The sequence below is a fragment of the Pelmatolapia mariae genome, linkage group LG3_W (assembly GCF_036321145.2).
Source record: "Pelmatolapia mariae isolate MD_Pm_ZW linkage group LG3_W, Pm_UMD_F_2, whole genome shotgun sequence".
In the NCBI taxonomy this organism is placed as follows: domain Eukaryota; kingdom Metazoa; phylum Chordata; class Actinopteri; order Cichliformes; family Cichlidae; genus Pelmatolapia; species Pelmatolapia mariae.
The window spans coordinates 434,600-462,320 of NC_086229.1; the positions used below are offsets into that span (position 1 = coordinate 434,600).

The following is a 27,721-nucleotide window of genomic DNA, read 5'->3' on the forward strand; positions in this document are numbered from 1 at the left end:
ATTAGGCAATCGAAATCAGTGCTGGTTTTTAAATCCAGATTGAAAACACATTTTTATTCGCTTGTTTTTGACTCAGTGGTTGACTGACTTGTATTTTATTGTTTTCGCTATGTTTATTATTTTATCGTATTTATTATTCTTATGGTATCTATTATGTTTCTATTGTTCAGCACTTTGGTCAGCTTTGTGTGTTTTTAAAGTGCTATATAAAGAAACGATGATGATGATGATGATTGAATGCACAGAGCTGGACTGAGATTGGGGACCCCTGTGTTAAGGTCTCACACGCCACAGCCGCTCTATCACGTGATGCATACTGCTCCGACGTGCTAAGGTTATGAGCTGAGTTACTCCATGTCGCGAGTTTTCTGAGGTGCTTTTGTGATATTTCATGGATCGGATTACATTTTTTATTTCTCTCCGATATCCGATCCAGTAATTTAGGTCAGTATCGGACCGACACTGATACGTAATATCGGATCGGTCCATCTCTAGAACATACCGGACAGAAATCACCCAGCTGGGGCTAAAATCAACCTCCTTGCTGTGAGGGGACAGTGCTGACCACTGCACCACTGTGCTCTCTTCAGCTGATCAATACACACTGATATCTGCACCAGTCACAGTAGTATCTACTGCACTCAGGTTCCTCTCCTGCTGAGACCTGATCCATGATGGGAGTTTCTTTATTCTCTGATCTAAAACTCTGATGGTCCACAGTAACAGTGGAACCCCCACATCCACAAGTTTGGATCATCTGACTTGGAAACTTAGGGTCAAAGGTCAGAGCTGCACATAGATAGTAGGTTATTACTGTGTAAGCATGAAATAATTCATGTGTGATAACAGTGTCTGTTAAACACAAACTACTCTGCAGCAACAATGACGTACAATTCAAAGTGTGAGACAAATTGTGTCCAGCTGTGTGTGCACTGAAACAAAAGAAAAGTTTAGAAGCAGAAGATTTTATACTCCTGACTCCTCCTCTCTGCTTCCTCGTCCTTCAGCTCCTCCTCCCTCTGAGCTCAGACTCTTCTGCCATCTAGTGGTCTTCTGTCCGTACTGCATCTCCACCGGTCTGCTGCTGTCCATCTGCTGGAGCAGGAAGAACAAACCAGCTGTCTCCATGGAGATGACCCAGCGTGATGGAGGAGGTCAGGGATTGGACAGAGAGTATGATGATGTCACCACTGAGCATGCCTTCTGAGCTGCGGAGCCTGTTAGTGTTTAAGCTGCAGATGATGATTTTTCACTGCTGGTAAAGACTTCACTGGTCTTTAACTTCTTCTTCAAACTCTTCCACTGGACTGCTCCACATCAGCTCACAGTTGTTCATATTTGTTGTAAACTGACTCCTCCTCCCACTGTCCCACAGCCAGGAGTGTTTATGATGGAGCAGCTGCTGCAGCCACATTTATGGAGGGTCGGGAGTGCCAACATGAATTAAAGAAATACACCAATAATTTTTTTATTTAAATGTTTCATTAATTTCATTAAAATGTATCAATTATTTATTTCCAATTTTCATTAATTAATGACAAGTTTGAATAATTACAGATTTAATTATTTAACCCTCTGGGTTTGTTCAAAATCACGACCCTTTCAGCTTGTTCGTGGCCAAAAGTGGCCTGACCTTACCCCCGATACCATGAACACCTCCATTCACCCATTTCACCTTTGCTGTGATATCAGGTTGCAGTTTAACACAGTGAAAGGATGAAACTTGACATTTTCTGACACAGTATCTTGTTTCCTTCTAGATTACACGTCACAATTCAACACTTAGATACTTCAAAATAAAAGAAATAAAATAAAAAGTAAAAATAAAGTCAGAATTTTCTATCACAACATCCTGTTTCTTTATAGATTATACACTACAATAAGGACTTTGCTACTTAAATAAATACATACAATTACTGATTGCAACATGATTACATTACATTCACATTACAGTTCAGGTCACACTGATATAGATAAAAAGTACATGCATGATCATAATATTCTTCTCTGCTGTTTGTTGAAAAGCAAAAGCAGGGTCTGCTCTTCATCCATCAGCTGGTTTAACAACAGAGGCATCTGTGTTTTTACTCTGTGCTCCAGTCGGAATCTTTGTTCCTCCTGGAGGAGCAGACAGAGGAGAGTCAGAGAGAGCATCAGATGGATCCAGGCTGGTCTCATAATGACACACATGTAACATCACATGTTCCAGTTTCACACAGAGAAGTGGGCAAAGCTTTGATCCACGTCATGTGATCCCACTCAGCCCTCAGGTGGTCTACACCTGATCATCGTGCAGAGACTGCAGCATCCCTGGACATGAGGACAATATTCCAGAGAAAAGCAGAGACTGCAGGGACAAAGCAGCTGTCTGTCACTGTGTTTGTACATGAATCAAACAGGAAGTGCTGCTGTGGTTATCACTGCAGGTTTAATGTCATATTAAACAATAACTGCTCCATACAGTTCATGCATAGATTATTAGTGCTGTGTTAATTACATGTTGATGCATTTTAACAGCAGCATTAGTGACATGATTGGAGTGAACATCCTGCTGTGTGTGTGTTGTTGGCTGTGTGCAGTCACAGAGCTCTGGTGGACATGTGGAGTTTGGCTTCAGTGAAACAGTTTTTATATTTCTGTTTGTTTGGAAACCTTTGAAACTGGCTCATCACAAACTTTCAGGGTCGGGAAAAAACAATATTTCTTTTTTTTATTTAGAATTTTCCAGAAACAAAGAAGATTTTTTAAATAAGGAACGTAACATAAAACAACCTCTAAACTGCTCAGATTGGAGCAGGAAGGACCCGTGGGTCAGAGGGGGTGTGTCATGATGTTTGTCTGATCTTCTCTGAAGCTCTGATGCTTCCTGACAGTCAGCAGCTTTGACCTTTGACTCAAATGAAGCATTTTCCCTCCATCAGAAAAGCAGAAACACGTTCGGGGTCATCATCATTATAAACTTCTAATGTTAGACAAACAGCTGCAGAACATCTGGCTGAGGTTAGTTAGCTGTTAGCTGTTAGCAGAGGAAGGCCAAAGCAAAGCTGCGTCTTCATCTTCCTCAGTGGTGAATACACAAGAGATACTGTATATACACACAGGCTGCTCTTCATCACCAGCTCCTCCTCCTCATCAGACTGTTTCTTCAGCAGTCAGACGTTCCTGTTCTTGGTTCGTGTTCCTGAGGACACAGAGGAGAGTCAGACACTCACATGGGTCCGTGGGTTTGATGCTGGAGTCTATCCCAGCTGTGCCAGCTGATCAATATCCTACAAACAGACTGATCGGTTCTCTGATCTGTGATCGATCAGCTGGGACTAGGATGAGGATCAGAGCCAAGAATTAAACCAGGTTCATACATTCATACCTGCACGGGCAGGTGAGTTCCTGTGATCATGTGACCCTACACATCCTCACTCACTGAGCTCATTTACAGTGGACCAGCTGCAGTTACCATGGTGACCTCACTGGTAAACACAGACACCACTGTGACCCTGCAAACATACCTCTTTTCCATTTTAATCTCAGATTTTGCTGCCCTCCTCCTCCTGAGACGTGCCAGCATGTCTGCCATGGCTCCCTTTAAGGTTGCTGCAGAGGAGAAAACAGGAGCGAGTCTCAGAGCTCATCAACTTATTTCTACATCACACACACAAACCAGGTGACCATGTGCAAGACTCTTTCCTCTCAGCTGTGGTTTAGTTTGAATTTGAATAGTGGAAATACTAAAATCACTAGTGGAACATGAGTGACCGTCCAAGCCTGCATGAACCCGGCAGAGCTGAACACTGACTCTGGTCAGGTCTCCAAATTCATGCTGTTAGATTTATAAAACCGTACAACTCAATCTTAATGAGCGTGATTGAGTGAATCTGATTTCTGTGATTGAATATGTGGATGGAAATCTGGGTTCACAGCCTCTTATTTGTGCCCCTGCACGGTATGTACCACCGGCAGATAGAGGAGGCGGCTGACATCCAGAAATCCTTCCAGTGGCTGGACAAAGCTGGATTGAAAGACAGCACAGAGGCACTAATCATGGCAGCACAGGAACAAGCTCTGAGTACAAGATCCATAGAGGCTGGGGTCGATCACACAGGGCAAGACCCTTTATATTGTACAGTAGATCGTACAACAATAGATACAGAGAAAAACCCAACAATCATATGACCCCCTATGAGCAGCACTTTGGCAACAGTGGGAAGGAAAAACTTTTAACAGGAAGAAACCTCCGGCAGAACCAGGCTCAGGGAGGGGCCTTTCCTTTCCAGTCACCTTTCTCACTCACTATGTGTTAATAGACCTCTCTGCCTTGAATCATATCTGTTATTAACCTCTGTCTCTCTTCCACAGCATGTCTTTATCCTGTCTTACTTCTCTCACCCCAACTGGTCGCAGCAGATGGCCCCGCCCCTCTCTGAGCCTGGTTCTGACGGAGGTTTCTTCCTGTTAAAAGGGAGTTTTTCCTTCCAACAGTATGATCTACTGTAGAATATAAAGCACCTTAAGGCGCCTGTTGTTGCCATATAAATACAATTTAATTGAACTGAACAGAAGAGTGCAGTTCTAGCAACAGCAAAGATACTGTGCAGGACCCTCAAGCTCTGAGGCCTCTGATAGATAATGTCAGGTTTTTGTTTCACTCTCGGTTTATTAATGATTGCGTGTTTATTGAAGATGATTCTGGGTTGTGTAGGTGCCTGAGATATTTCAGAGTTTCTCTGGTAAAGGAGCAGGAGAAGGATGGACTCTCATCATATCTCTTTATACACGACATGAGCCGTGTCCAAATTCATGGGCTGCATCCTCCTGAGGACCCGTCCTTCGCGGTCTACGTGGGCTGGGTCCTCAGAAGGTCGGGTAGGCCAGAAGTAAAATGCTGTGAAATTGGACGGTCTAGCCTTCAGATTTGCGTCACCGCTCTCTGTGGAGTTTAATAAACTCGGCCGTCTACTCCTTGCTATCTAAACTATAACAGGACACTGACGTAAGTTCTCGACTGTCTCACACTTCTGTTTAATCAGTTTTCTGTTTGACGTTTAGTCAGCTGTGTGAAAACCAAGGAGGAACCCATCCAGGGGATTAATAAAGTTTTATTTTATCTAATCTGATCTAATAACTTTAATCTCAGCCAAACCGATTTAGTCATGGACAAATAAAACACTGAAAAAGTCAAAAACAATAACATTTTTAGGTTGTCTAAGTAACTTACATATTACGTTTAACCTGAGTAGCGAAATTATCTGAAAATGATGTGCCGGGAGTTGTGCCGTTCTCAGCTCTAGTGACCCTCGAGCTCTCGGCTCGCTATCGAGCTGGTGGGTGACAGACGTCTCCGAAAACGTCGGAACACTTTTGCAAATATGCGATATCTTGATAAACCGAGCAGATATTTGAAGTTTACATACCCACATTCTTGCCTGAAAATATGTTAAAAGTTTATTTTGTGACCCAGAAAGAGTAATAAGAGTAATTTTAAAATTTAGTAGTGGCCGCCATTGTTGAAAACTGGAATTGACTGAGCCACGCTATGAATTCTGGGATATGGTGGGCCACGAAGGACACACCCGACCCATCCTTCAAATTCGGGGAAAAGGAGGACGCATTTGTCGGCTGCATTCGGAGGAGTCTACGAATTTGGACAGCCTTCATCACGTCGCTGTGACGTAATCGGTCTACAAATGCGTCCTCAGGAGGATGCAGCCCATGAATCTGAACACCCACATGATTTATTAGTCTGATTGCATTATTTAGCAAATACTCACTGAGACCTGTGACTTGTTCACTCACCTCTGACACTGAGAGTCACTACTCTCTGTAGCAGCATGTGTCCATCCTTGTTGTAGACGGTGCAGGTGTAGACTCCACTGTCAGTGAGGCGGAGGTCTTTCAGGGTCAGACTGAGGTCTCCAGTTCTCAGTGCATCTTCATCCATCTCTGCGCGACCTCTGTAACCCTGGTGCTGTTTGTCTGGCTGGCTTTGGCGTTTCTGAAACACGCAGACTTTGGTGTGTTTGGAGTCTGAGCGTGTCCACTCCACTGTGACGCCCTGACGAAGGTCAGCTGTGGTTTGAAAGGGCAGCAGCACAGACCTCTCCCCTTGTGTCACCTCCAACACGCCCACTTCATTATCTGAAAAGAGACCAGAGCAGAACATGTCAAGTACAGACAGACAGACATCAGCGAGGTTGATCCTCCATCATGTCCTCTGCTGTGTAACCAGCAGCTCCTGTTTTCAGTGTTTCTCTGACTTGGAGCTGAACTGCTTTTGTGTTTATGTGTGAGGCTGCATAGCTTTCTGTTGCTTTCTTTACTCTTACACATTCATTCTCAAACAGCTGGAAACAGCTGGACTCACAGCTGAACAATGTCCTGAACACTGGGACATTTCTTCATCTGAACAGTTTTAAATGGATGGAAAAATGTAACATGTCAGCAGAGTATGACTTTTTTAATTCACTTTGTTTCTGTGATATCAGGTTATCACAGATCCATCAGCAGATCTTTGATTACACTGATTCATGTTCGATTCACACAAACAGCTGTTACACTCACCTGTGACACTGAGAGTCACCACTTTCTGTAGCAGGATGTCTCTGTATGTGTTGTTGACGGTGCAGGTGTAGACTCCACTGTCAGTGAGGTGGGGGTCTCTAAGGGTCAGACTGAAGTCTCCAGTTGTCAGTGGATATCCATCCATCCTGGCACGATCTCTGCGAGGCTGGTGCTCTGTGCAACAACTTATAACTATCAACTTGCACTTGTAGACTTTCACACTGTTGTGTCTCCACTCCACTGTGGTGCCCTGAGGAAGGTCACGTGGTATTTTGAAGGGCAGCATTACAGACTTTAGCCCTTGTGTAACCACCATCTGCATCCCAACATCTAAAAGCAAAATATCAGAGTACAGACAGACAGACATAAGTGAGGTTGATCCTCCATCATGTCCTCTGCTGTGTAACAAGCAGCTCTTCATTCCTGTTTCTCTGACTTGGAGCTGAACTTCGTGTGTGTTGATGTGTGAGGCTGCACAAACAGCTGTGCAGCTTTTATCCTCACACAGCTGGAAGCACTCACAGGTTTTTCTTCTACAGCAACAACATAGAAAAGTATAAGTAACAGTAAATAATAAGTTATGAATGTTACTGAGCAGCACACAAGACCAACAATGCAGGATATGCTTTGAGGCAGCAGCACAGGAAGATAGTGTGTGTCTGTGAACACCTGTGTGTACACCTGTGTGCGTGAACACATTTGTATTCAAAGGTTTCTCCATGTAACTATCTGATAGTGGGTGTCGGGAGCCATGACAGGGGGTCACCCAGCAGCCATGGAAGCCACAGAAAGCACAGGGGACTGTAGTGATGAGCCCGCGGGCTCTGTTCCCCTGTTTCTTATCAAGTGCAACAGTGATATCATTTACCACTTCTGAACGTCTGTGGATTATTTCGGTTCTCAGTGGTCACAGACAAGTAATATCCGGATTTAGCTTGAACGCGGACATTGCAGACTCGGCTATCCAGCTAACCGGATTAGCATGCTACCGAGCCGACAGAGAAGCCTCCTTATCTTGTAAGAGCCTAGGCGGTGGTTTGTGTGTAAATGTCAACAAACTGTGGTGCACAAATTTGGCTGAAGTGAGTCGCCACTGCTCACCACAGGAGGGATTTTTAATAGTAAAGTGTTTTCCTCGATACTTGTTATAGCAGTGTATCTCCGTACAAAAGCTAATGCTAACATAGCACTAGGAGAGCTATCTCAGGCTATCAACAAGCTCCAGACTGCACATCCGGAAGCTTTCCTTGTCATAGCTGGCAACATTAACCCTGTAAACCTCAAGACAGTCCTCACCAAATTCCCCCAACATGTACATTTTTTCAACAAGAGGGAAGAACTGCCTGAAGTTTCCTCGGTTCCAAAGCCAGACCCTCCTTTGATGGTCTGACAGAAGTGTGTGCACTGGAGCCCATCATCAAGGAGTGTGTTTTCTCTCCTCCAGACCCCTCTGCTTATATAGCAAGTAATGATATGCCAGAGGAGGCAAGACATTAAATAATATATGAAAAGACTGTGTGTGAACTGGCAAGTGATCATGTTTTGCTTGCTGTTCCTATGTTCAAAAAACTGAAAATGCTGATCATGAACCCGCCTTAAACTCAAAAAGGACAATATGGATTCAGGTCATGGTAACCCAAACTGTGAAACTTCTCAACTAGAATTCTGTTTACCTCAGAATATCAAGCAGGGTGTTTTTGAATGTTTAGCACTGTCACCTCCAATCAGGAGATTGAGGCTGAGCTCAGGGGATCCGATTCTACTGTTAGTGAATAAATGTTATCTCCTCTCAAAGTTAGGCTGACATATTTCTCCTCTGAGTCTGTGAACTCATTACTAGACAAGGTTTTGAGTTGGGATGATAATGTTACCACCAACACACAGCCTCAAATGTCACCTGTATCAGCTAGAGATTCTAGCACTGTGTTATCTGTACCTGTCTCTCCACACAACCCAGTTAACACTACTAAGTTACAGTTCGCTTCAAGTGTGGTTTCAAGCAAATATGGCAATCCTATATACAACTGTCATGCTATTAAGTTGCCATCAACTAGATGCTTACCTGGAAATTTAAGGTTTGCCCTGGAACCCAGCCATGAAGGTCTAAGTTGTGTTTTTGTGGGCAATGCTGTAGATCTTGTTTGTTGTCCAGCCTCTCTGGACTTTAAAGAACTATCAATGAATGGGGATGTCGAGCCTATGTTCAATTCTTCTGGGTTTGAGGAGAGTGAACTCACTGCTTTAGAGCCAGTTTGCATCACTTCTGGATCAAACTAGCTGGCTCTCCTGTCACCCATTTCCAGGTGCCCAGAGACTGTTTGTTTTTGGACGTTTTGCTGTGGGGTTACTTGTCGGGTGGTGTGGCAGTTACTTGTGCCAGCTGGGGGCTCAGGCGAGCTCGCCCAGCATCCCGCTCCAGCGACCAGCCTTGTCTGGTCCAGCCTTGTCTCCTGCTGCTGCCATGCCACCGCCACGCAGTGCGCCCTGCACTCCTGCGTCTGCCATCGGCCACTTTCCAGGCTGTCAGCTGGACATCTCCGCCATCATAGTCGGCCCCCTGAACTGCTTCGCCGCCAATCCCTTCCCCACGGTCACCCTCCTGAGCTGCTTCACATCAGAAAAAGCAACACATCATCTGCATACAGACTGAGTTTATGCTCTACATTCTTAATTACTACAGCCTGTCTAAATGCTGGTTTGATAAAAACTGCAAACAGTAAAGGAGAGAGTGGGCATCCCTGCCTGGTGCCACTCAGGAGACAGAAGTTGGAGAATGTTTGGTCATTTGGCCTCAGACAAGCTGTTGCTTTCTCTCTTGCTGTGAGTTTTTTAGTGGCACCGGAGCAGAGAGTGGACAGTGGACTATTGATTTTTGCCTGAGCAAAGATAGAAAGACAGAGACTAAAACACAACCATTGTGTGGTGGGTCCTTGTTACAATAATCTACATTTATTTATAAGTCATATCTTGGATTTGGTCTGCTGTTCTGGCGTTACCCCCACTCATTGTTTCCCCAATCTGATCATATGTTTATTTCTTTTAATGTAATGCAACAGCTTCCAAAACCTGTGACATCACATTTAGAAAAATCAGTAATATTAATCTTCCTGATCTTTCATCTCCCATTTATGACCTTACATTTATTCACAGCTTCTCATCCCCTGATGAACTCGTTTCTTATTATACTGTCAACGTTCATAATCTTCTTAACATATTTGCTCCACTTAAACACCGAACTGTCTCATTTTCCCATTCAGCACTGTGGTTTACACGTAACATGCACCATATCAAAGCTAAAGGATGCCAACTGGAACGTCTGTTCAAGAAAACCGGACTCACCATACATAAAGAAATGTATAAGTATCATATCTTGTTGTATAAGGACTGCATTGCTTCAGCCAAATCTGCATACTATTCTGGCTTAGTCAGTTCTAGTGAAGGTAACTCCAGGTCTCTCTTTTCTTTAGTAAAATCACAAAACCTCCGGACTCATTCTCCTCTCATATGGACTCTGCTGACTTTTGCAACTCTTACATCTTTTTTCACTCTTATAATCTCTGACATCCACCAACAATTTACCTCTTTAGGAACTTCTAACCTTGAAGTAGACTTTCTGTTTCCCTCACTGTCTTCCTGTCATTCATTTTCAAATTTACTCCTACCTGATGTATCAAATCTTATTCAAAAATCTAATTTACCCACTGGTCAGCTCGACCTTCTTCCCACTGTGTTAGTTAAAGCCTGTCTTCCCTCATTGGCTCCTCTCATAACTTGTTAGGGTGCCTGGGTCGTTGACCCAGGGTTTTGTTTATTATATTATTGAAATTGATTTTGATATTATTTATCATTTCTAGTCTTTAGTTTCTTTGTTAGTTCTTTGGTTTATTCTCTGTGTCCCCTGTCAGCTGTATCCCCTTGTTAAGTTCGCATCTCTGTTATGTTTCCTGTTTTACTTTGAAAGTCTGTGTCTCATGTTAATGCGTCTGGTTTTGCTTCCTTTGTCTCGTCAGCCCTGATTTGTCCCAGCTGTGTTTCCCTCCTGTCTCTCATCTGCTTGCTTGCCTGCCTCGCAGTTTTGTAACATAACTAGTATTATCCACTCTTCCATTCACACTGGAATTGTTCCTTCATCTTTGAAAACTCCTTTTGTCATTCGAATTCTCTCAAAGCCTGGGGCAGATCCCAATAACTTTTATAATCTTCGCCCAATATCAAACTTCCCCTTTATTTCAAAAATCCTTGAGAAAGTTGTTGCCTCCCAGCTTCACTCATAGCTCAGTGACCATAATCTCTACGAACAATTTCAGTCTGGTTTCCGCCCCAATCATAGCACAGAAACTGCTCTGTTAAGGATTACTAATGACTAATGACCTTCTGATGGCAGCTGATTCTGGTCTTTTAACCATTCTAATCCTTCTTGATCTTAGTGCAGCATTTGATTGCATTTCTCATAATATCCTCCTGAACATTAGCATCCATTTGCATTAGTCATACCCCCCTTGCCTGGTTCACCTCCTATCTCTCAGACCACACTTAGTTTATCCAAATTAAATTCCACTCTTCAAGTTTCTTTACTGTTTCTGCTGGTGTGCCCCAGGGTTCAGTATTAGGGCCTCTTTTATTCATTATCTACATGCTCCCTCTTGGCCATATATTCTGAAAATATAATATCAGTTTTCATTGTTATGATGATGACATCCAGCTCTACATTTCCTCCAAATCTAATTCATCACTTCCACTCTCAAACTGTCTTATGGAGATTAGATCATGGTTCTCCTCCAATCTTAACAGTAATAAAACAGAAGTTTTACTTTCAAAGCCTCCATCTTAACCAGATCTCACAGTTTCTCCATTAATATTGAAAATTCCCACATCCTTCCTTCCCCGCAGGTGAAGAGTTTGGGTGTTTCAGATTTCAGTCTCACATTAATTACATAACCCGGTCTGCATAATTTCCACTTACATAACATTAACCAACCTTGTCTCTTTCTTACTCCCATGCTGCTGCCATACTTGTCTATAGTCCTATTACTTCGGGGATTGTTTATTGCAACACCATCTTATTTGGTCTCCCCAATAAGTCCCACCAAAAACGTCTTCAGAATTCTGCAGCTCCGGTCGTAACTCGTACTTCCTTAAGAGACCATATTACCCCAATTCTCCAACAGCTTCACTGGTTGCCCATAGAAGCTGGGATGCATTTTTATGGTGTATCCTACATCTTAGTTCTCATGTTTAAGTGCATCCACAATCTTGCCCCTCCTTGTATCTGTCATCTGCTTCTTCCGCTTCTGTCTTCTCAATATGGGGAACAGAGCTTTCAGTCACTCTGCTCCTCAGCACCGGAACTCACTTCCTTCAGTATTAACCCTCTCGAGCCAGGCGTTGCCGATTTGCAACAGTTAAAAACTAACAACCTGATTACCCCACATACAGTTTTTTTTTGATAATTTTCCCCAAATATCAGATTTTTCCTGTAACTAAAACTTAATTTGAGCCTGAGAAGTTTAAGAAATATAGATTCCCTACCCTTATTCACTTCATCCACTTATCTCCAAGGCCGAGGTCAGAAGCCGGGTCTGGCCCGGCGCTGGATAAATAGCTGCAGGGCAGGATGACTGGGTCTACATCGGCTTACTTCTCACCAATTACTTCTCGAGATTGATAAAAATGTCCGGGTTTTCCTATATTCCGACAGAAGACCCATGTGTGACGTCATCCCCAAACAGCTGCTTTGTGAGCACTTGTTCTGCTCTCACAGACAGGACAGACAGCGCACAGCAACGAGTCTAATGATGTCTAAAAGATCCCAAAGCATAAGTCCTTCTTTCAGATGAACTGCAAAAGAAATTTCCCTCCTACCGACCATAGCTTGACTGGCCATGGGGCATTCCGGGCATTTGCCCGTTGGGCCCATGGTGATTTTTCGATTTTACGGGCCGATGTTTTTTTGTTGTTGTTGTTTTTGTAACGGTATAAACAATGAAAGGTGGTGGATTGGCCAGATGCTGGCTGATGTGTAAAAATATCTCAATTGTTTGGTAGTGCTCCTTCAATCATAAAACTGTCAATGATCAGCTAATCGGCTTTTCTGATGCAAGTCCCTTCTTTCTTGTTTGTTTATTGCCCACTTTGCGCTAGAAAGAGGAGACCAGTGGATAAACAAAAGCAGCACGTTTAAGCTTGATCAGCTGTAGTTAGAATGTATTTAATATTAATTTCTAGTATCAGCTGATGTTTGCTGGAGCCACAGCTGTAAAGCTGCTGGTCATGATATCAGTTTGGATATGTGGTGAGAGGGAAACATGAAGATGAAACCAGGAGATGTCCTTACTGAATCATCAGAGCTGAACAGGTGATGGTGAAACAGGTTTACCTTTTAGGTGACATGAATAAGTTGAAGGGAAGTTATGAACTGTTTCTGAGAGACAAATAACACCAGGATCATTTTTCTAAGTAGCTGACAGCTGGTAACTGTGCAGGGGCGGGTCTAGCAAGGTTTTGCCAGGGGGGCCAGGTAGGGCATTAACAGGGAAAGGGGGGCACAAAGAAATACATGGCATTGTAAACTGGAGATGCAGATCGAAGTAAAGAAGAATTTGAGTTGAAAGCATTCTTCTCATTCTGTTCACAGTCTGTCAAACTGGATAATCTAAGTCAAGTCCACATCTAGTGAGGACAGAAGTTGGCAGAATTCATATTTGGTGGTAGTCTGCCATTTTCCTTGATTTCCTGCAACATTCTGTGGTGTGAGAATTGTCCAGAATTATTTGTAGAAAGCCAACTCGACCTGGAGCCTTATTATTGGGCATACTTATCAGGGCTTCCTGGAGTTCACCTCGTGTCAGCAGCAAATCCAGTGCTGTTGCTTGACTGTCTAGCAATTTTGATCAATTTCGTATTTAGATGGGTTTATTTGTGGTGAGTACAAAATTTCATAGATATCCCTAATAATGTTGTTTATTCTTTTAGGGTCATAAATTATGTTCCCAGATAAATAAACAGCACATATAGTTGTTTTTTTCCCTATTTATGTTTAACTGGTTAGTGTGAGGAATTGAGGTGTTATTTTTCTGCCATTTTTATTATTTCATTTTACTATTTCTAGTTTCATTATTTTGTTATTGCTATTGCATCATAATCATATAACAAGCATCTGCATTGACGCATTTATTAATATTGATATTGCATTTAGATGTTTAAACATATTGGCACCCAATTAAGCTTTATTACAGGTGCAGTTATAACCACTTTAAACTGTTGAGTTGAATTTATAATCTTAAATGTTTATATGCAGACCGCAGTGTGAAAGAGTAACTCTGTGCCAAAATAAGACAGGAAGTTACATGTTTTTTGAAGTTACATGCTTTGCAGGAAGTGAAACCAAAACCAGAGTCTGAGCGAAAGTTATTCTGAGGAGCTAGTCGGCAGGTGAAATGGGGTGCGATTGTGGTTAGCACATAGACATACACGTAACCACACACACACACACACACACACACACACACACACACACACACTTAGTTAGAGGGATCATTTATAGGGGAAAGTTTAAATTGTTTTGCTTGGGGTTGCTTTTAGACTATATTAGGAGGAGCGAATATATTGGCAACTTTTGAAACCGTTGGAACTTCTGTTATGAAAACGATTATAATTGTCATGATCCTGGGTCCTTTTGACCCAGCGTTTTGTGTTTTTTCTATTGTGATTTTGGTTCTGTTCTTCCTCTGTTTAGTGTTTATTCAGTTCTGCCCATGTGTTCCTGTGTTTAGTCCGCGTTTCTTAGTCTGTGTCTTTGCTTGTGTAGTTCCTGTTTTATTGTGAAGGTCTGTGTCTGATGTCAGTGTGTTCTGTTTACGTTTTCCCCTGTCTCGTCAGTCCTGATTTCTCCCAGCTGTGTCTCCCTTCTGTTGTCCATTCCCTGATTACTTCCCTGTGTATATTAGCCCTGTGTTTGCCCCTGCTCAGTGTCGCGTCGTACCCTCAACTAGCTGTGTGTTTTGCCTCTGTGTTTCCAGTGTTTTGGTCTCCAGCTCCAGTTTAGTATTTCTGTTCTAGTGTTTTAGTTCTCTAGGGTTTTTGTTTGCTTTTTGGTGAGTTTAGTTAATTCAAGGTTTTTTCCCAGCAATAAAGCTGCGCTTTAAGTTGAACCCCCGTGTCTGAGTCCTGCATTTTGGATCCACCTCTCCTGCCTGCCTGCCACACAGCCAATCATGACAGAACGACGCGACCACCAAATGGATCCAGCAGACTCACTGTTCCTCGCGCAGCTGTGGAATTATTGCCGGGATGTTATCCACGCTGAGAACACCCCCAAGAGACTCATTCAGGTTGTTTTTTTTGACAACTTTCTGTCTTCCACCCTTTGTACAGCCAGCTTTTTGGACATTAAAAGACTAACTCAAATAATAGCAGCTCTGCGAGCCAGGTGTTGCTTTGAGCTGTTTGGCATGGGTGGTCCAGGCAAGGAAGATTCCGCGGCCCTTCTGGACGCCCTCGCAGCCTGGTGTTCTCAGCGTCAGCATCTTTTCCAATCAAGACTAACCAAATCCTTCGATCCTCCCGTCAGTAAGAGACTGCATCCTCACTGTCCTACGCAGCCACTCTCCACTCAGTCTCCAGTGTCAGTCGCTCACTCACACTCTGCGCAGTCTCCAGAGCTCCCAGCTGCACCCTCAGTGCAGTCCCCAGAGCTCCCAGCTGCTCCCTCAGTGCAGTCTCCAGAGCTCCCAGCTGCTCCCTCAGTGCAGTCTCCAGAGCTCCCAGCTGCTCCCTCAGTGCAGTCTCCAGTGCTCCCAGCTGCACCCTCAGTGCAGTCTCCAGTGCCCCTTTCGGCTCAGTCCCCTCCAGTGTCGCCTGTAGTTCAGTCTCCAGTGCCTCCAGTGTCGCCTGTAGTTCAGTCTCCAGTGCCTCCAGTGTCGCCTGTAGTTCAGTCTCCAGTGCCTCCAGTGTCGCCTGTAGTTCAGTCTCCAGTGCCTCCAGTGTCGCCTGTAGTTCAGTCTCCAGTGCCTCCAGTGTCGCCTGTAGTTCAGTCTCCAGTGCCTCCAGTGTCGCCTGTAGTTCAGTCTCCAGTGCCTCCAGTGCCGCCTGTAGTCCAGGCCCCAGTGCCGCCTGTAGTCCAGGCCCCAGTGCCGCCTGTAGTCCAGGCCCCAGTGCCGCCTGTAGTCCAGGCCCCAGTGCCGCCTGTAGTCCAGGCCCCAGTGCCGCCTGTAGTCCAGGCCCCAGTGCCGCCTGTAGTCCAGGCCCCAGTGCCGCCTGTAGTCCAGGCCCCTGCGCCTCCAGTGTCACCGTTACTTGTAGTTCAGGCCCCAGGACCACCAGGTTCACCCGTTCACTCCACGCAGGGAGGAAGTCTCACGTCTTCTCAGTGTACTTTTCAGGGTTTAGCCGCCGTTGGTACAGTTTGCCACTCCAGGGCTTCCCCAGAGGCTAGGTGTCAGGCCCCAGCTAATTCTGGACCCCTGCAGTTTAAGCAGCCCCCTGAGTACCACCTCACGTCAGCGTTGCCTGGGCGGAGCCAGTGCTCAGTGCATTGTCAGTCGCCACTGTGTCAGCTAGTGGCCTCCATGACTGCTGGCTTGGTCATGGCTTCTGCTGGAGGGTCCGAGGGACAGCTCCGGCCTTCGTTTCGTGTCTCCGCTGGAGGGTCCGAGGGACCGCTCCGGCCTTCGTCTCTAGTCTCCGCTGGAGGGTCCGAGGGACCGCTCCGGCCTTCGTTTCGTGTCTCCGCTGAAGGGTCCGAGGGACCGCTCCGGCCTTCGTCTCTGGTCTCCGCTGGAGGGTCCGAGGGACCGCTCCGGCCTTTGCCTCGTGTCTCCGCTGGAGGGTCCGAGGGACCGCTCCGGCCTTTGCCTCGTGTCTCCGCTGGAGGGTCCGAGGGACCGCTCCGGCCTTTGCCTCGTGTCTCCGCTGGAGGGTCCGAAGGACCGCTCCGGCCTTTGCTTCCTGTCATCGCTGGAGGGTCCAAGGGATCCGTCCAGCCTGCAGCGCCTCCGTCTCCGGCTTCCACGCCGCCGCCAGCTGCAGCGCTTCCGTCTCCGGCGTCCACGCCGCCGCCAGCTGCAGCGCCTCCGTCTCCGGCTTCCACGCCGCCGCCTGCAGCGCCTCCGTCTCCGGCTTTCACGCCAGCTGCGGCCTCTTCATTCATGCCAGCTGCAGCCTCTTCATTCACGCCAGCTGCAGCGCCGCCGCCTCCGGCTTCCACGCCGCCGCCTGCAGCGCCGCCGCCGCCTGCAGCGCCGCCGCCTCCGGCTTCCACGCCGCCGCCTGCAGCGCTTCCGTCTCTGGCTTCCACGCCAGCTGCCGCCTCTTCATTCACGCCAGCTGCAGCGCCTCCGGCTTCCACGCCGCCGCCAGCTGCAGCTTCCCCATCCACGCCGCCAGCTGCAGTGCCTTCGTCTCCGGCTTCCACGCCGTCACCTGCGGCCTCTTCGTCTCCGGCTTCCACGCCGTCACCTGCGGCCTCTTCGTCTCCGGCTTCCACGCCGTCACCTGCGGCCTCTTCGTCTCCGGCTTCCACGCCGTCACCTGCGGCCTCATCAGCGTCGTCTGGTCCGGCTTCCACGCAGTCACCTGCGGCCTCATCAGCGTCGTCTGGTCCGGCTTCCACGCAGTCACCTGCGGCCTCATCAGCGTCGTCTGGTCCAGCCTCCGAGTCTTCATCCTCGTCTGGTCCAGCCTCCGAGTCTTCATCCTCGTCTGGCCCAGCCTCCGAGTCTTCATCCTCGTCTGGCCCAGCCTCCGTGTCTTCATCCTCGTCTGGTCCAGCCTCCGTGTCTTCATCCTCGTCTGGTCCAGCCTCCGTGTCTTCATCCTCGTCTGGTCCAGCCTCCGTGTCTTCTTCCTCGTCTGGTCCAGCATCATCATCATCATCATCAGCTTCATCCGCGCCTGCAGCGTCAGCATCAGCTTCATTGGCTTCCGCAGCTGCCACGCTGCCGCCCGGTCCTGCTTTGCCTGGTCCGGCCTCAGCCTCGCCTGGTCCTGCTGTGGCAACTCTGCTGTCAGAGCCAGCTCGACCTGCGCCTCCTCGCCTTTGTTGGCCGCTTTTCAAGCCTCCGAGTCGGCATCATGGCCGTCGAGGGCGGCCCCCTGAACTGTTTGCCCGGCGCCGCCGTTGCCGTGCGCACGGTCGGCCGCCTGAACTGCTTTCCCCTTGGCTCCTGTGTTGCCGGCCCCCGGGCCGGCCCCCTGAACTGTGCCCACGTCGCCGCCGCTGCCGTCCTCACGGCCGACCCCCTGAACTGTGCCCACGTCGCCGCCGCTGCCGTCCTCACGGCCGACCCCCTGAACTGTCTGGGCTCCGGTGCTGTCGGCCCCCTGGCCGTCCCCCTGAACTGTGTCCACGTTGCCGTCCTCACGGCCGGCCCCCTGAGGTGTTCTGATTTGGACTGTTTTCTTGAGCGCTGGTGTGTTTCTTTTCTTTTGGTTTTGGGACTCGTGTTTTGTTTTTTGCTGTCTAGTGCACCTGTTTTGTTTTGCTCCGAGCCCTCCGTCCTGGACCCCCGCCGCCCGCCCTGGTCGGGTTTTCTGTTTTTCGGGCGGTTTTGTTTTTCTTGTTGGGCTGTCTGGGGCCAGCCTTCGAGGGGGGGGTACTGTCATGATCCTGGGTCCTTTTGACCCAGCGTTTTGTGTTTTTTCTATTGTGATTTTGGTTCTGTTCTTCCTCTGTTTAGTGTTTATTCAGTTCTGCCCATGTGTTCCTGTGTTTAGTCCGCGTTTCTTAGTCTGTGTCTTTGCTTGTGTAGTTCCTGTTTTATTGTGAAGGTCTGTGTCTGATGTCAGTGTGTTCTGTTTACGTTTTCCCCTGTCTCGTCAGTCCTGATTTCTCCCAGCTGTGTCTCCCTTCTGTTGTCCATTCCCTGATTACTTCCCTGTGTATATTAGCCCTGTGTTTGCCCCTGCTCAGTGTCGCGTCGTACCCTCAACTAGCTGTGTGTTTTGCCTCTGTGTTTCCAGTGTTTTGGTCTCCAGCTCCAGTTTAGTATTTCTGTTCTAGTGTTTTAGTTCTCTAGGGTTTTTGTTTGCTTTTTGGTGAGTTTAGTTAATTCAAGGTTTTTTCCCAGCAATAAAGCTGCGCTTTAAGTTGAACCCCCGTGTCTGAGTCCTGCATTTTGGATCCACCTCTCCTGCCTGCCTGCCACACAGCCAATCATGACAATAATCATTTATACATAATTGCATTTTGTGCTTATTAAAGAGCTGTCGCTCCTTGGTCAAGTGAGGGTCAAAAACTTTTGGTTGGCGTTATGACCAGCCAATCTACTGTGAGTTTGACTGGAGCTGTGGAAGGATCGCAACACACGCTGTTTATATTCTTTGATTAAGTTTTAAGTAGTACCATTTAAGTAAGACATTTATTCAATATATTACACATCAGTTTCAGTTGTGTATGTGCTGGCCTTTGTCTGGGGAGAAGGTGAGAGGTGAGACAAAGTGCAGCTGCGGTGATGACATAACCACATACATACACATAGTAGTAGGCCCATTTTGTGGTAAAGAGTTCAGATTTAATTCTGCTATAACTGTAAGAGTGCCGGCGGACGCGACCGAGCTGTTTCAGGAAACCGATCTGCTGGTTCCAGCGATAAGCGACAGCGGTGTGGGGGAAAACATCTGCATGGAGGCGAAGACGCGATGTTCTTTTAATTGTGTCTCAAGTTGTCAAATAGAACATTTGTGGTTTTGAAGCTGATGTACTGACGCAATGAGGGGGCGTCACAAAATATACTCTGATGCATATAAAACTGTAGTTTGATGTTAGGAGGATGAGATTGTGGGGCTCTCTGCTTACGGAGTCAGCTCATTCTCCCACGCGTGTCTTTTCATTAAAAACCATCGTCTTTACCTTTTGGACCAGTGTGGTTACTTGCATTCCGCCTGTATTTCCTTCCTAATATTTTTGAACCCAACATTAGCTAGGAATCAACCGGATTTGTTACCGTGTTCAACATTTTGCAGGAGAAGTCTTTGTACTAAGAACTGAGTTTTTTTTATTAACAATTTTATTTAATCCCAAGAATCGATTCTGTTCATGTTCACGCATTTTTCAGTAGGAGAAACTTTCCGCCTCTCATCCAAGTGACTTCTTCGGTCTCAGCTGACTGCCGGTTTCCCCAACCCTATGAACAGTACATTTGCATAATGACTGAAACAAAACATTTCTCCCACAAAATGCTGCGTCCAGATGAACAGAATCAACTTTTGGGGATTTACTTACCTTGATGATTGAGCATGCATCAAGACATAATTTGATTTAATTCTAGTTTTGTTTTAAATATCTTGTTTAGTATTTTCTGTTCTTGGTGGCGCACGTAGGCTTCTTGCCCTGCTTCCCTGCTTTCCAGAGTACAGATGCTAATGTTCCAGGAAGGTCATTATAGTCGAAATATAAAGTTCACTGTTTTAAAAACAATTTCACGGACAGGTTTCTACATCTGGGATTCACACTGTGGACAAGAAGCTGTTACACTCACCTCTGACACTGAGTATCACTGATTTCTGTATCAGAATGTGTCCATCCTTGTTGTAGATGGTGCAGGTGTAGACCCCACAGTCAGTGAGGCGGAGGTGTTTCAGGGTCAGACTGAGGTCTTTAGTGTTCAGTGGATCTTCATTCATCTCTGTGCGACCTCTGTAACCCTGGTCCTGTTTATCTGGCTGATTGTTTCCACTCTCATACACGTGAACCTTCATTTGTTGTGGTTCAGTGAGAGTCCACTCCACTGTGACGTCCTCAGGAAGGTCAGGTGTGGTTGTAAAGGGTAGAAGGACAGATGTCTCTCCTTGTGTCACCTCAACCACCTCTGTCTGAGAAACTGAGAGAAAAAAAGAAGCAAAAAACAAACAAACAGACATCAGTGAGGTTGATCCTCCATCCTCTCCTTTGCTGTGTAACCAGCAGATCTTCACTCCTGTTTTTAGTGTTTCTCTGACTTGGAGCTGAACTGCTTGTGCGTTTATGTGTGAGGCTGCACAAACAGCTGGACACACAGGTTTACACATCTGGGATTCAGACTGTGGACAAACAGCTGTTACACTCACCTCTGACACTGAGTATCAGTGACTTGTGTAGCAGCATGTGTCCATCCTTATTGTAGACGGTGCAGGTGTAGACTCCACGGTCAGTAAAGTGGAGGTTTTTCAGGGTCAGGCTGAAGTCTTTATTTTTCACTCGATCTTCGTTCATCTCTGTGCGACCTCTGTAATCCTGGTCCTGTTTATCTGGCTTATTGTTTCCACTCTCATACACGTGGACCTTCATGGATTTGGGTTGAGTGAGAGCCCACTCCACTCTGACGTCCTGAGGAAGGTCAGGTGTAGTCTTAAAGGGCAGCAGGACAGACCTTTCACCCTGTGTTACCTCCAACATCTTTGTCTGAGGAACTGAGAGAAAAATAAAACACAAAGTTTACAGACAGACTCACAGGGAGTGTGATTCTCCATCATGTCCTCTGCTGTGTAAACAGCAGCTCTTCATTCTTATTTTCGGTTACTGTAGAAAAACAGCTGTTACCTGTGACAGTGAGAGTCACTGATTTCTGTAGCAGCATGTGTCCATCCTTGTTGTAGACGGTGCAGGTGTAGACTCCACAGTCAGTGAGGTGGAGGTCTTTCAGAGTCAGACTGAGGTCTTTAGTGTTCAGTGGATCTTCATCCATCTCTGTGCGACCTCTGTAACCCTGGTCTTGTTTATGTGGCTGATTGTTTCCACTCTCATACACGTGGACCTTCATGGGTTTGGGTTGAGTGAGAGTCCACTCCACTCTGACGTCCTGAGGAAGGTCAGGTGTGGTCTTAAAGGGCAGCAGGGCAGACTCCTCTCCTTCGGTCACTACCAACGCCTCCACCCACTCTGGAGGAGGAACTGAGAGAAAAAGCGAAACACAGTCCAATCCTACTTTATTTATAAAGCACTTTAAAATACCCAGCACAGGACCAAAGTGCTGTACATAAAATAAGTTAAAAACAATAGAATAAGAGAAAACAGCAAAAGTAAATAAAACACACAATACATAAAAATTAAAACAGCGCTATATTAAAAAAAGAAAACAAGATAAAACCGCATAGAATCAATTAAAACAACTAAAATGAAACTAAAAAATAAAAACCAACATGTCACGTGGTGTCAAAGGCCAGGGTGAAGAGGTGGGTTTTCAGGAGTGACTTAAAAACAGGTAGTGAGTAGGGATGGGTATCGTTTAGGTTTTATCCGATACCGGTGCCAAACCGGTACTTTGGAAACGGTGCCGGTGCAAGTTTCCTGCAGTTTCTGAGGAATATTACAGTCAATCTGGATCAAAATTGGCCCACATGTACAGTAGGTGTCCCACAGGAGAAATCTGTCAAACGTTGGACCTCAACTACTCAGGATGATTTTTAATGAATTTTTGAAATTGACATAATTATATTGTATTGACTGTATTGCATATAATAGACGTTTCCTGCAGTTTCTGAGGAATATTACAGTCAATCTGGATGAAACTTGGAACAGATGTACAGTAGGTGTCCCAGATGAGAAATCTGTCGAAAGTTGGACATCAACTATCAAGAATGATTCAATAATGAATTTTTTGACATCAACCAGACTGTCCCGCTTTAGGCTGTCCCAAAGCAATTTATGCACGTGCGTGCATGTCTGAGTCCGCTCGCGTGCATGAGTGAGTGCGTGCGCAAGTGTACTTGTGCGCTGATCTATGCTTCCGATCGGGAAGTAAGGAGAAAAGGCGCTGCCGTAAAGACTGGTGTAAAAGCGGAAGAAAATTAATGTAGCGGATAAGAAGTGGCTGACTTGACCGCGGTTCTAAAAGAACGTACGTACATGGACCCGCCTACTATCCTTGTAAAATGATTGGCTAGAATCTGAAACTTTCCCAGGAAGGCCATTAATTGGCTGTAAACTACCTTTTCAAGAATTTTGGAAAGAAAAGATAGTTTAGAGGAAGGCCTGTAATTTGGAAGAACCGTAGGATCAAGAGCAGGTGTTTTTAATCGGGGGTTTGACTACTGCATGTTTAAAATCTTTAGGGACAACACCTGACATCAAAGGGTTTACCAGCTCAAGAACCAAAGGTCCAACTGTTGGTAACACCTCTTTTAAGAGTTTACAGACAGACAGACAGATGTCAGTGAGTGTGATCCTCCATCATCTCCTCTGCTGTGTAACTAGCAGCTCTTCACTCCTGTTTTCAGTTTTTCTGTGGACAACCAGCTGTTACACTCACCTCTGACAGCGAGAGTCACTGATTTCTGTAGCAGCACGTTTCCATCCTTGTTGTAGACGGTGCAGGTGTAGCGTCCACTGTCAGTGAGGTAGAAGTCTTTCAGGGTCAGACTGAAGTCTCCAGTTGTCAGTGGATCTTCCTTCATCTCTGTGCGACCTCTGTAGCCCTGGTCTTGTTTATGTGGCTGATTGTTTCCACTCTCATACACGTGGACCGTCATGAGTTTGGGTTGAGTGCGAGTCCACTCCACTGTGACGTCCTCAGAAAGGTCAGGTGTAGTTTTAAAGGGCAGCAGGACAGACTTCACCCCCTGTGTCACCTCCACAAACTCGCTTTGAGGAACTGAGAGAAAAAAGCAAAACACAAGACAGACAGACATCAATGAGTTTGATCTTCTCTGTGGAAACACACACACACACACACACACACACACACACACACACACGCACACACACACACACGCACACACTGATATATACCTTCACTCTGCTTCATCCTTTTATGTTCAAAATACACACAGAGACCACAGAGAAGAGTCAGGAGAAGAAGAGTACCCAGGACACCTGAGAGGACTTTGGGCCAGACTGGAGGAGCTTCTGTAATACAAACATGGGAGAGGTTGTTTGAGTTCTCTGTTGTACGCACTGCTCACCATCCTCTGTTTGGACTGTCTTTTTGTATGTTTTCTGTTTACGGAGTTTTGATTTTGGACCACAGTCAGTAGTTAGAGCCGGCTCTTTTTAGTGATCCGAGCTGAAAGAGACGGTTCTCTAAAAAGAGCTGGAATTCCCATCAGTATTGAGAACAGCTTTCTTGGTGTGATAATAGATGGTAAAATAAATAAATCATATACATAGCAAAGTTTCAAGAAGTGCTTCAATACTGAGTACACATTCTGGAGCACAAACCACTCCACAACCTCTATTGTTCACTGCTTTTACCGTATTTGCATTAGTGTGCAGAGGTTTGAGGCAATACTTATAAATGTTCACTTTAATCAATCTTCATATTGCAAAAAAGGGCCATAAGGATAATCCATAAAACTATTACAGTTTAATGGATTGTGCCTTTTCTATTCTTTACCACAGATTGGTAAATATGCATTAGTTAATGTACACTGCACAGCTTACAAGCAGAGATTATTTGGTCATTTGCACAACTCGGTAAAGGAAGTGGTTCGTTATGACAATTGTGTGTAAATTGTGAGGGAGGCAACATATCTGTGTGTGTGCAGTGAAGCAGGTGGAACAGACCTCAGTGAAGACCTGAAGCAACGTGCCAGCATGACTTAGGTTAAAAAGAGGTACAAAAATGTGTTTTTTACACAGTACAAGGAGGAGGTAGGGCTTTATGGGGTGTATCACCCACTGCTTTTACACTGTGTGTGAACACATATGTTTATATGTCTGTAAATATGTTTATCTCTTGGAGTGAGCTCTATCAACAGAACTGACCTGTGACCTTCAGCTGTACTTCAGTCCGGCTCAGCTCTTGTCCTTGCTTGCGGGCGGTGCAGGTGTAGGTTCCACTGTCAGAGACTGTGGGGTTCCTCAGAGTAAGGCTGAGGTCTCCAGTCTGCAGAGCGTCGGCTCTCATTGATGTTCGGTTGGTGTAATGATCATTTTGAAGAGAAAGATCATCACCGCTCTTCACACGTCCGTGAACCATTGGCTTCGTCAGTTCCTCTTGGTCCCACACTGCTGCTGTGGAGCTCATGGAAACATTAACTGGTACCTGACAGGGCAGCACGACAGACTCAACCCCCTGCTCTACTTCCACCCCTGAGGCATGCTGGGAAACTGAGGAGAGAAACATGAAGAGGTGAGTGCTGTGAATGTAGATATGGGTTATGAACTTTGATGTTTTTATGATTGATCTCTCTCCTGTACTTCAAAAGTCACGTTTATTTAAACAGCCTAATAACATCACACAGGGGTCACAGTTCAAGTGATTGCTGTCAGTGGGAGCGTGCAGCTGCTTAAAGCTGTAGCACCTAGAATACTGACGCAGACAGCTACTTCCATGCAACTGATATAACGTGCAACAAAACATGTTTATACCTTTGTTATTAGGCAAAGTTATGCATTCATGGAACTTTAAGCTTTCTTGTAACCAAATTATGATGATTGTCTGAAGTTTATTTGCAGTGTATAGCACAAGCAGCACGATGTTATAATTAATACCTACAGGTTTAGTATATCTACTCTCATTGTTCATACTGGTTATAAGTCTGAATAATTTGTAGGTAAAACAATAAAAACCGATTGTGCCAGTTTCCCCATGACTCTTTCTTTGTTTTTGAGAATAACGACTGACAACATCCATTTTCAAGCTGCCAAAAAGTGATTGCTGCTTATAACTTGTGACAGAAATACTGTTTGTACTTCATACTGCTGGATATCATTCAGGAGGGTTATATGTGACACATTATACTGCAAACTTAAAGTGAGCTTTTCGTGGACAATCCAAAGAAACTCAAATGTCCAAAATGTTGTAATTCACAAAATGAGACCAAAACAGGAATAATGGCCTAATTTAAACAGGTGGGAGGAGCTTAAAAAAATCAGGGAGTGTAAGTAATGGTGGTTCATTTCCTGCCTACCACCAGAGAGAGCCTAGTGGTACGCGTACCACAGATTGAGAACCCATCCAGAATCAAAGGTATCGTTCTCTGGTATGTATCAACACGACAATTTGTCCCACAGAGCTGCCACTCACTGAATCTTTCTGTCTTTGGGACTATTCTGTTGGGTGATGTTTGTGTGAAAATCAAACAAAGAGAAACTGGCTTCTTTTTTCTACTATAACTGTGTTTACAGGCCAATCCACTGTTTATCTGTCTTACACACTTGACCAAACAACAAATACAAAATTAAACAAAAAGCTAAAAATCAAAATGTATCTTCTGGGGACATAAAAAAAAGTTCAGTGCGAGTTGGCCCATCTCAAATAAATGAATAATTCAAAAAGTAGCTATGCTAATGCTGAAACAAAGAAGAAAAAGTAAAATATTCTTCCAAACAAAACGTATAAATTCTAAATGCACAAATCAGTCCGTGCATGATTGCATGGCTCTGCCATCAAAAAGTCACCTGCATGAATATATCGCCTATCGTCATTTATTAGATTGATGAGTTTATATCATGTCTGTGTGACTCCACATGTTTAAACTCTGACTGTTATCAGTTTTGTTTACTATAAATGAACATGCACAGCAGCTCCTGGGAGACACACAAGTTGTATATAAAACACAAACAGATGTGTTTCACCTGGAAAAGCTGCCTCAGATTAACAGGTGAGAGTGAAACAGATGTGTAGGATAAAATCCTACCTGCTGACAAACACGTGAATACTTCTGCTTAAAAATGCATTTCTTTGTTATTTTCTGTTTAAACCATGACACATGCCTGTGCTGTCACATTGTTTTACCTGCTGAGAGAGAGAGAGAGACTGCTGCTACAACATTAAAGGTGTGTGACTGATGTACTGGCTGATATTTCAACATGTATGATGGATGATTAATGAAATAACTGCACATAACAAATGTCACAGAAACCTGTTTGTCTGATGTATCTGACAGAAAACTGATATCAGGAGTATGTCAGATTTTTAAATCATTCATTAATTGTATAAGTTTGAAAAATCGTGGTTCTTACTTTTGTGTTCAGAAAAGTTATTTTACAGTTTTTATTTGCGTAAAATTACAGGTTAAAAGTTACTTCTGTACTTTCAATGAAGACTTATTTACCCAAAATAAAAACACTTTGGCCAGATACGCTTGAAATTCATTGTGATGAAGGTTTAATATAACTCAGAGCTAAAATCACAACAATAAAGTAGCTTCTAACAGAACAAGCCTCGGTTCAATCCCCAAATTCCAGCAGACAGCTCTGATGTTTTCCACAGACTTACTGACGCATTATCCTCTCCGAGGAATAGAAGGCGTGACTGTGGGGAAGTACGGGTGACGTCAGTACATACAGCACGAGCGACACAGCGGCAAATGGACCATAAAGTTTGGTTTTGAAGATTTAATCTGCAGTAATAACAATAATAACAATGATGGTGACGACAGCGGCTTCTGTGACATAACTGTATTAACTGCACTTCTGGTTTTTAAAGCCTCCATGAGCCGCACAGTGAGTTTATGTACGAGTAGCAGCTGACCACACAGAATGACGTCACACACGTTACTGTGGTGGTGTTTAAACACGTGCTCACAGCTGTCCGTGCGCGCGCGCTCAGAGGATCAGAGAGGCCTTCTTACCGAAAACGAGGAGCAGAAACATCAGCATCTTTAAACAGTCCCGTTACAGCTGATCCTCACCACCGACACAGGAACCACCGACAGCTCTCAGATCCGTTACTCTGCTGAAGGAGGCGCAGAGAGTCTCCTCCCTGCTGGACAGGAAACACTGACAGGGGGCGTTTCTCAGCACCAAGCTGCTGTTTTATTCTCTTTATCGATGATGTCATTAATACGTCTACATTAACAACAGAGAGACCACAGCAGAGGGACAAATGACAACTCACTTTCTGATTTTTGAATCTGTCCTGGTTTGAATGTAACACTCGGTTTTGTATTTAAATGTTCTGAATAAATGTTCGTTTATGAATCTTGGTTCTTTAAATTCAGGACACTTTATAAAAGTTAGGGGTTGTTCATGAACTGTTTCATTAAATGTAAAAAAAGTGAAAATGGAGATGACTGAATTCATACGTGTTCATAATGTAGTGACTGTGTTTCTCATTTCTCCAATAACTTGAGTATGTGACTAATGGGACCACCCCGCTGCTGGTTAATAAAGGTGGCGGTACAGTCGGGGGCGGGGCCTATTATTAAATTATGTTATTAACTATGAAAGAGTGTGGAATGAACACGCATTCACGAGTTGCAGCAAGCTGCAGTATCAGCAGTAGGAAGATGTTTGATTTCCGACCAA

The 27,721-nt window shown here is 45.1% G+C and overlaps 1 protein-coding gene across 1 annotated transcript; it reads right to left on the reverse strand.

The window, feature by feature from the left end:
• Positions 1–1,899: 1,899 nt before the first annotated feature.
• On the reverse strand, positions 1,900–27,141 carry LOC134615736 (muscle M-line assembly protein unc-89-like). The gene is made up of 12 exons (XM_063460351.1): positions 27,046–27,141; positions 24,233–24,577; positions 23,258–23,374; positions 22,779–23,120; positions 21,071–21,421; positions 20,599–20,940; positions 20,031–20,372; positions 6,556–6,885; positions 5,791–6,132; positions 3,507–3,591; positions 3,100–3,181; positions 1,900–2,118 (listed from the first exon to the last, which is right to left on the reverse strand). The coding sequence occupies exons 1-11, from the start codon at positions 27,071–27,073 to the stop codon at positions 3,133–3,135; spliced, it is 2,673 nt and encodes an 890-aa protein (XP_063316421.1). The 5' UTR covers positions 27,074–27,141; the 3' UTR covers positions 1,900–2,118; positions 3,100–3,132.
• Between the last annotated feature and the right edge of the window lie 580 nt (positions 27,142–27,721).

Excerpts from the sequence above, each read along its gene's own strand:
- LOC134615736 (XM_063460351.1), bottom strand. The coding sequence starts at position 27,073 with ATGCTGATGTTTCTGCTCCTCGTTTTCG. Across the intron at positions 23,121-23,257 it reads AAGGATGAAGCAGAGTGAAG|TTCCTCAAAGCGAGTTTGTG; the intron begins GTATATATCAGT and ends TTTTTCTCTCAG. Across the intron at positions 3,592-5,790 it reads AGTGACTCTCAGTGTCAGAG|CAACCTTAAAGGGAGCCATG; the intron begins GTGAGTGAACAA and ends TCTCCTCTGCAG.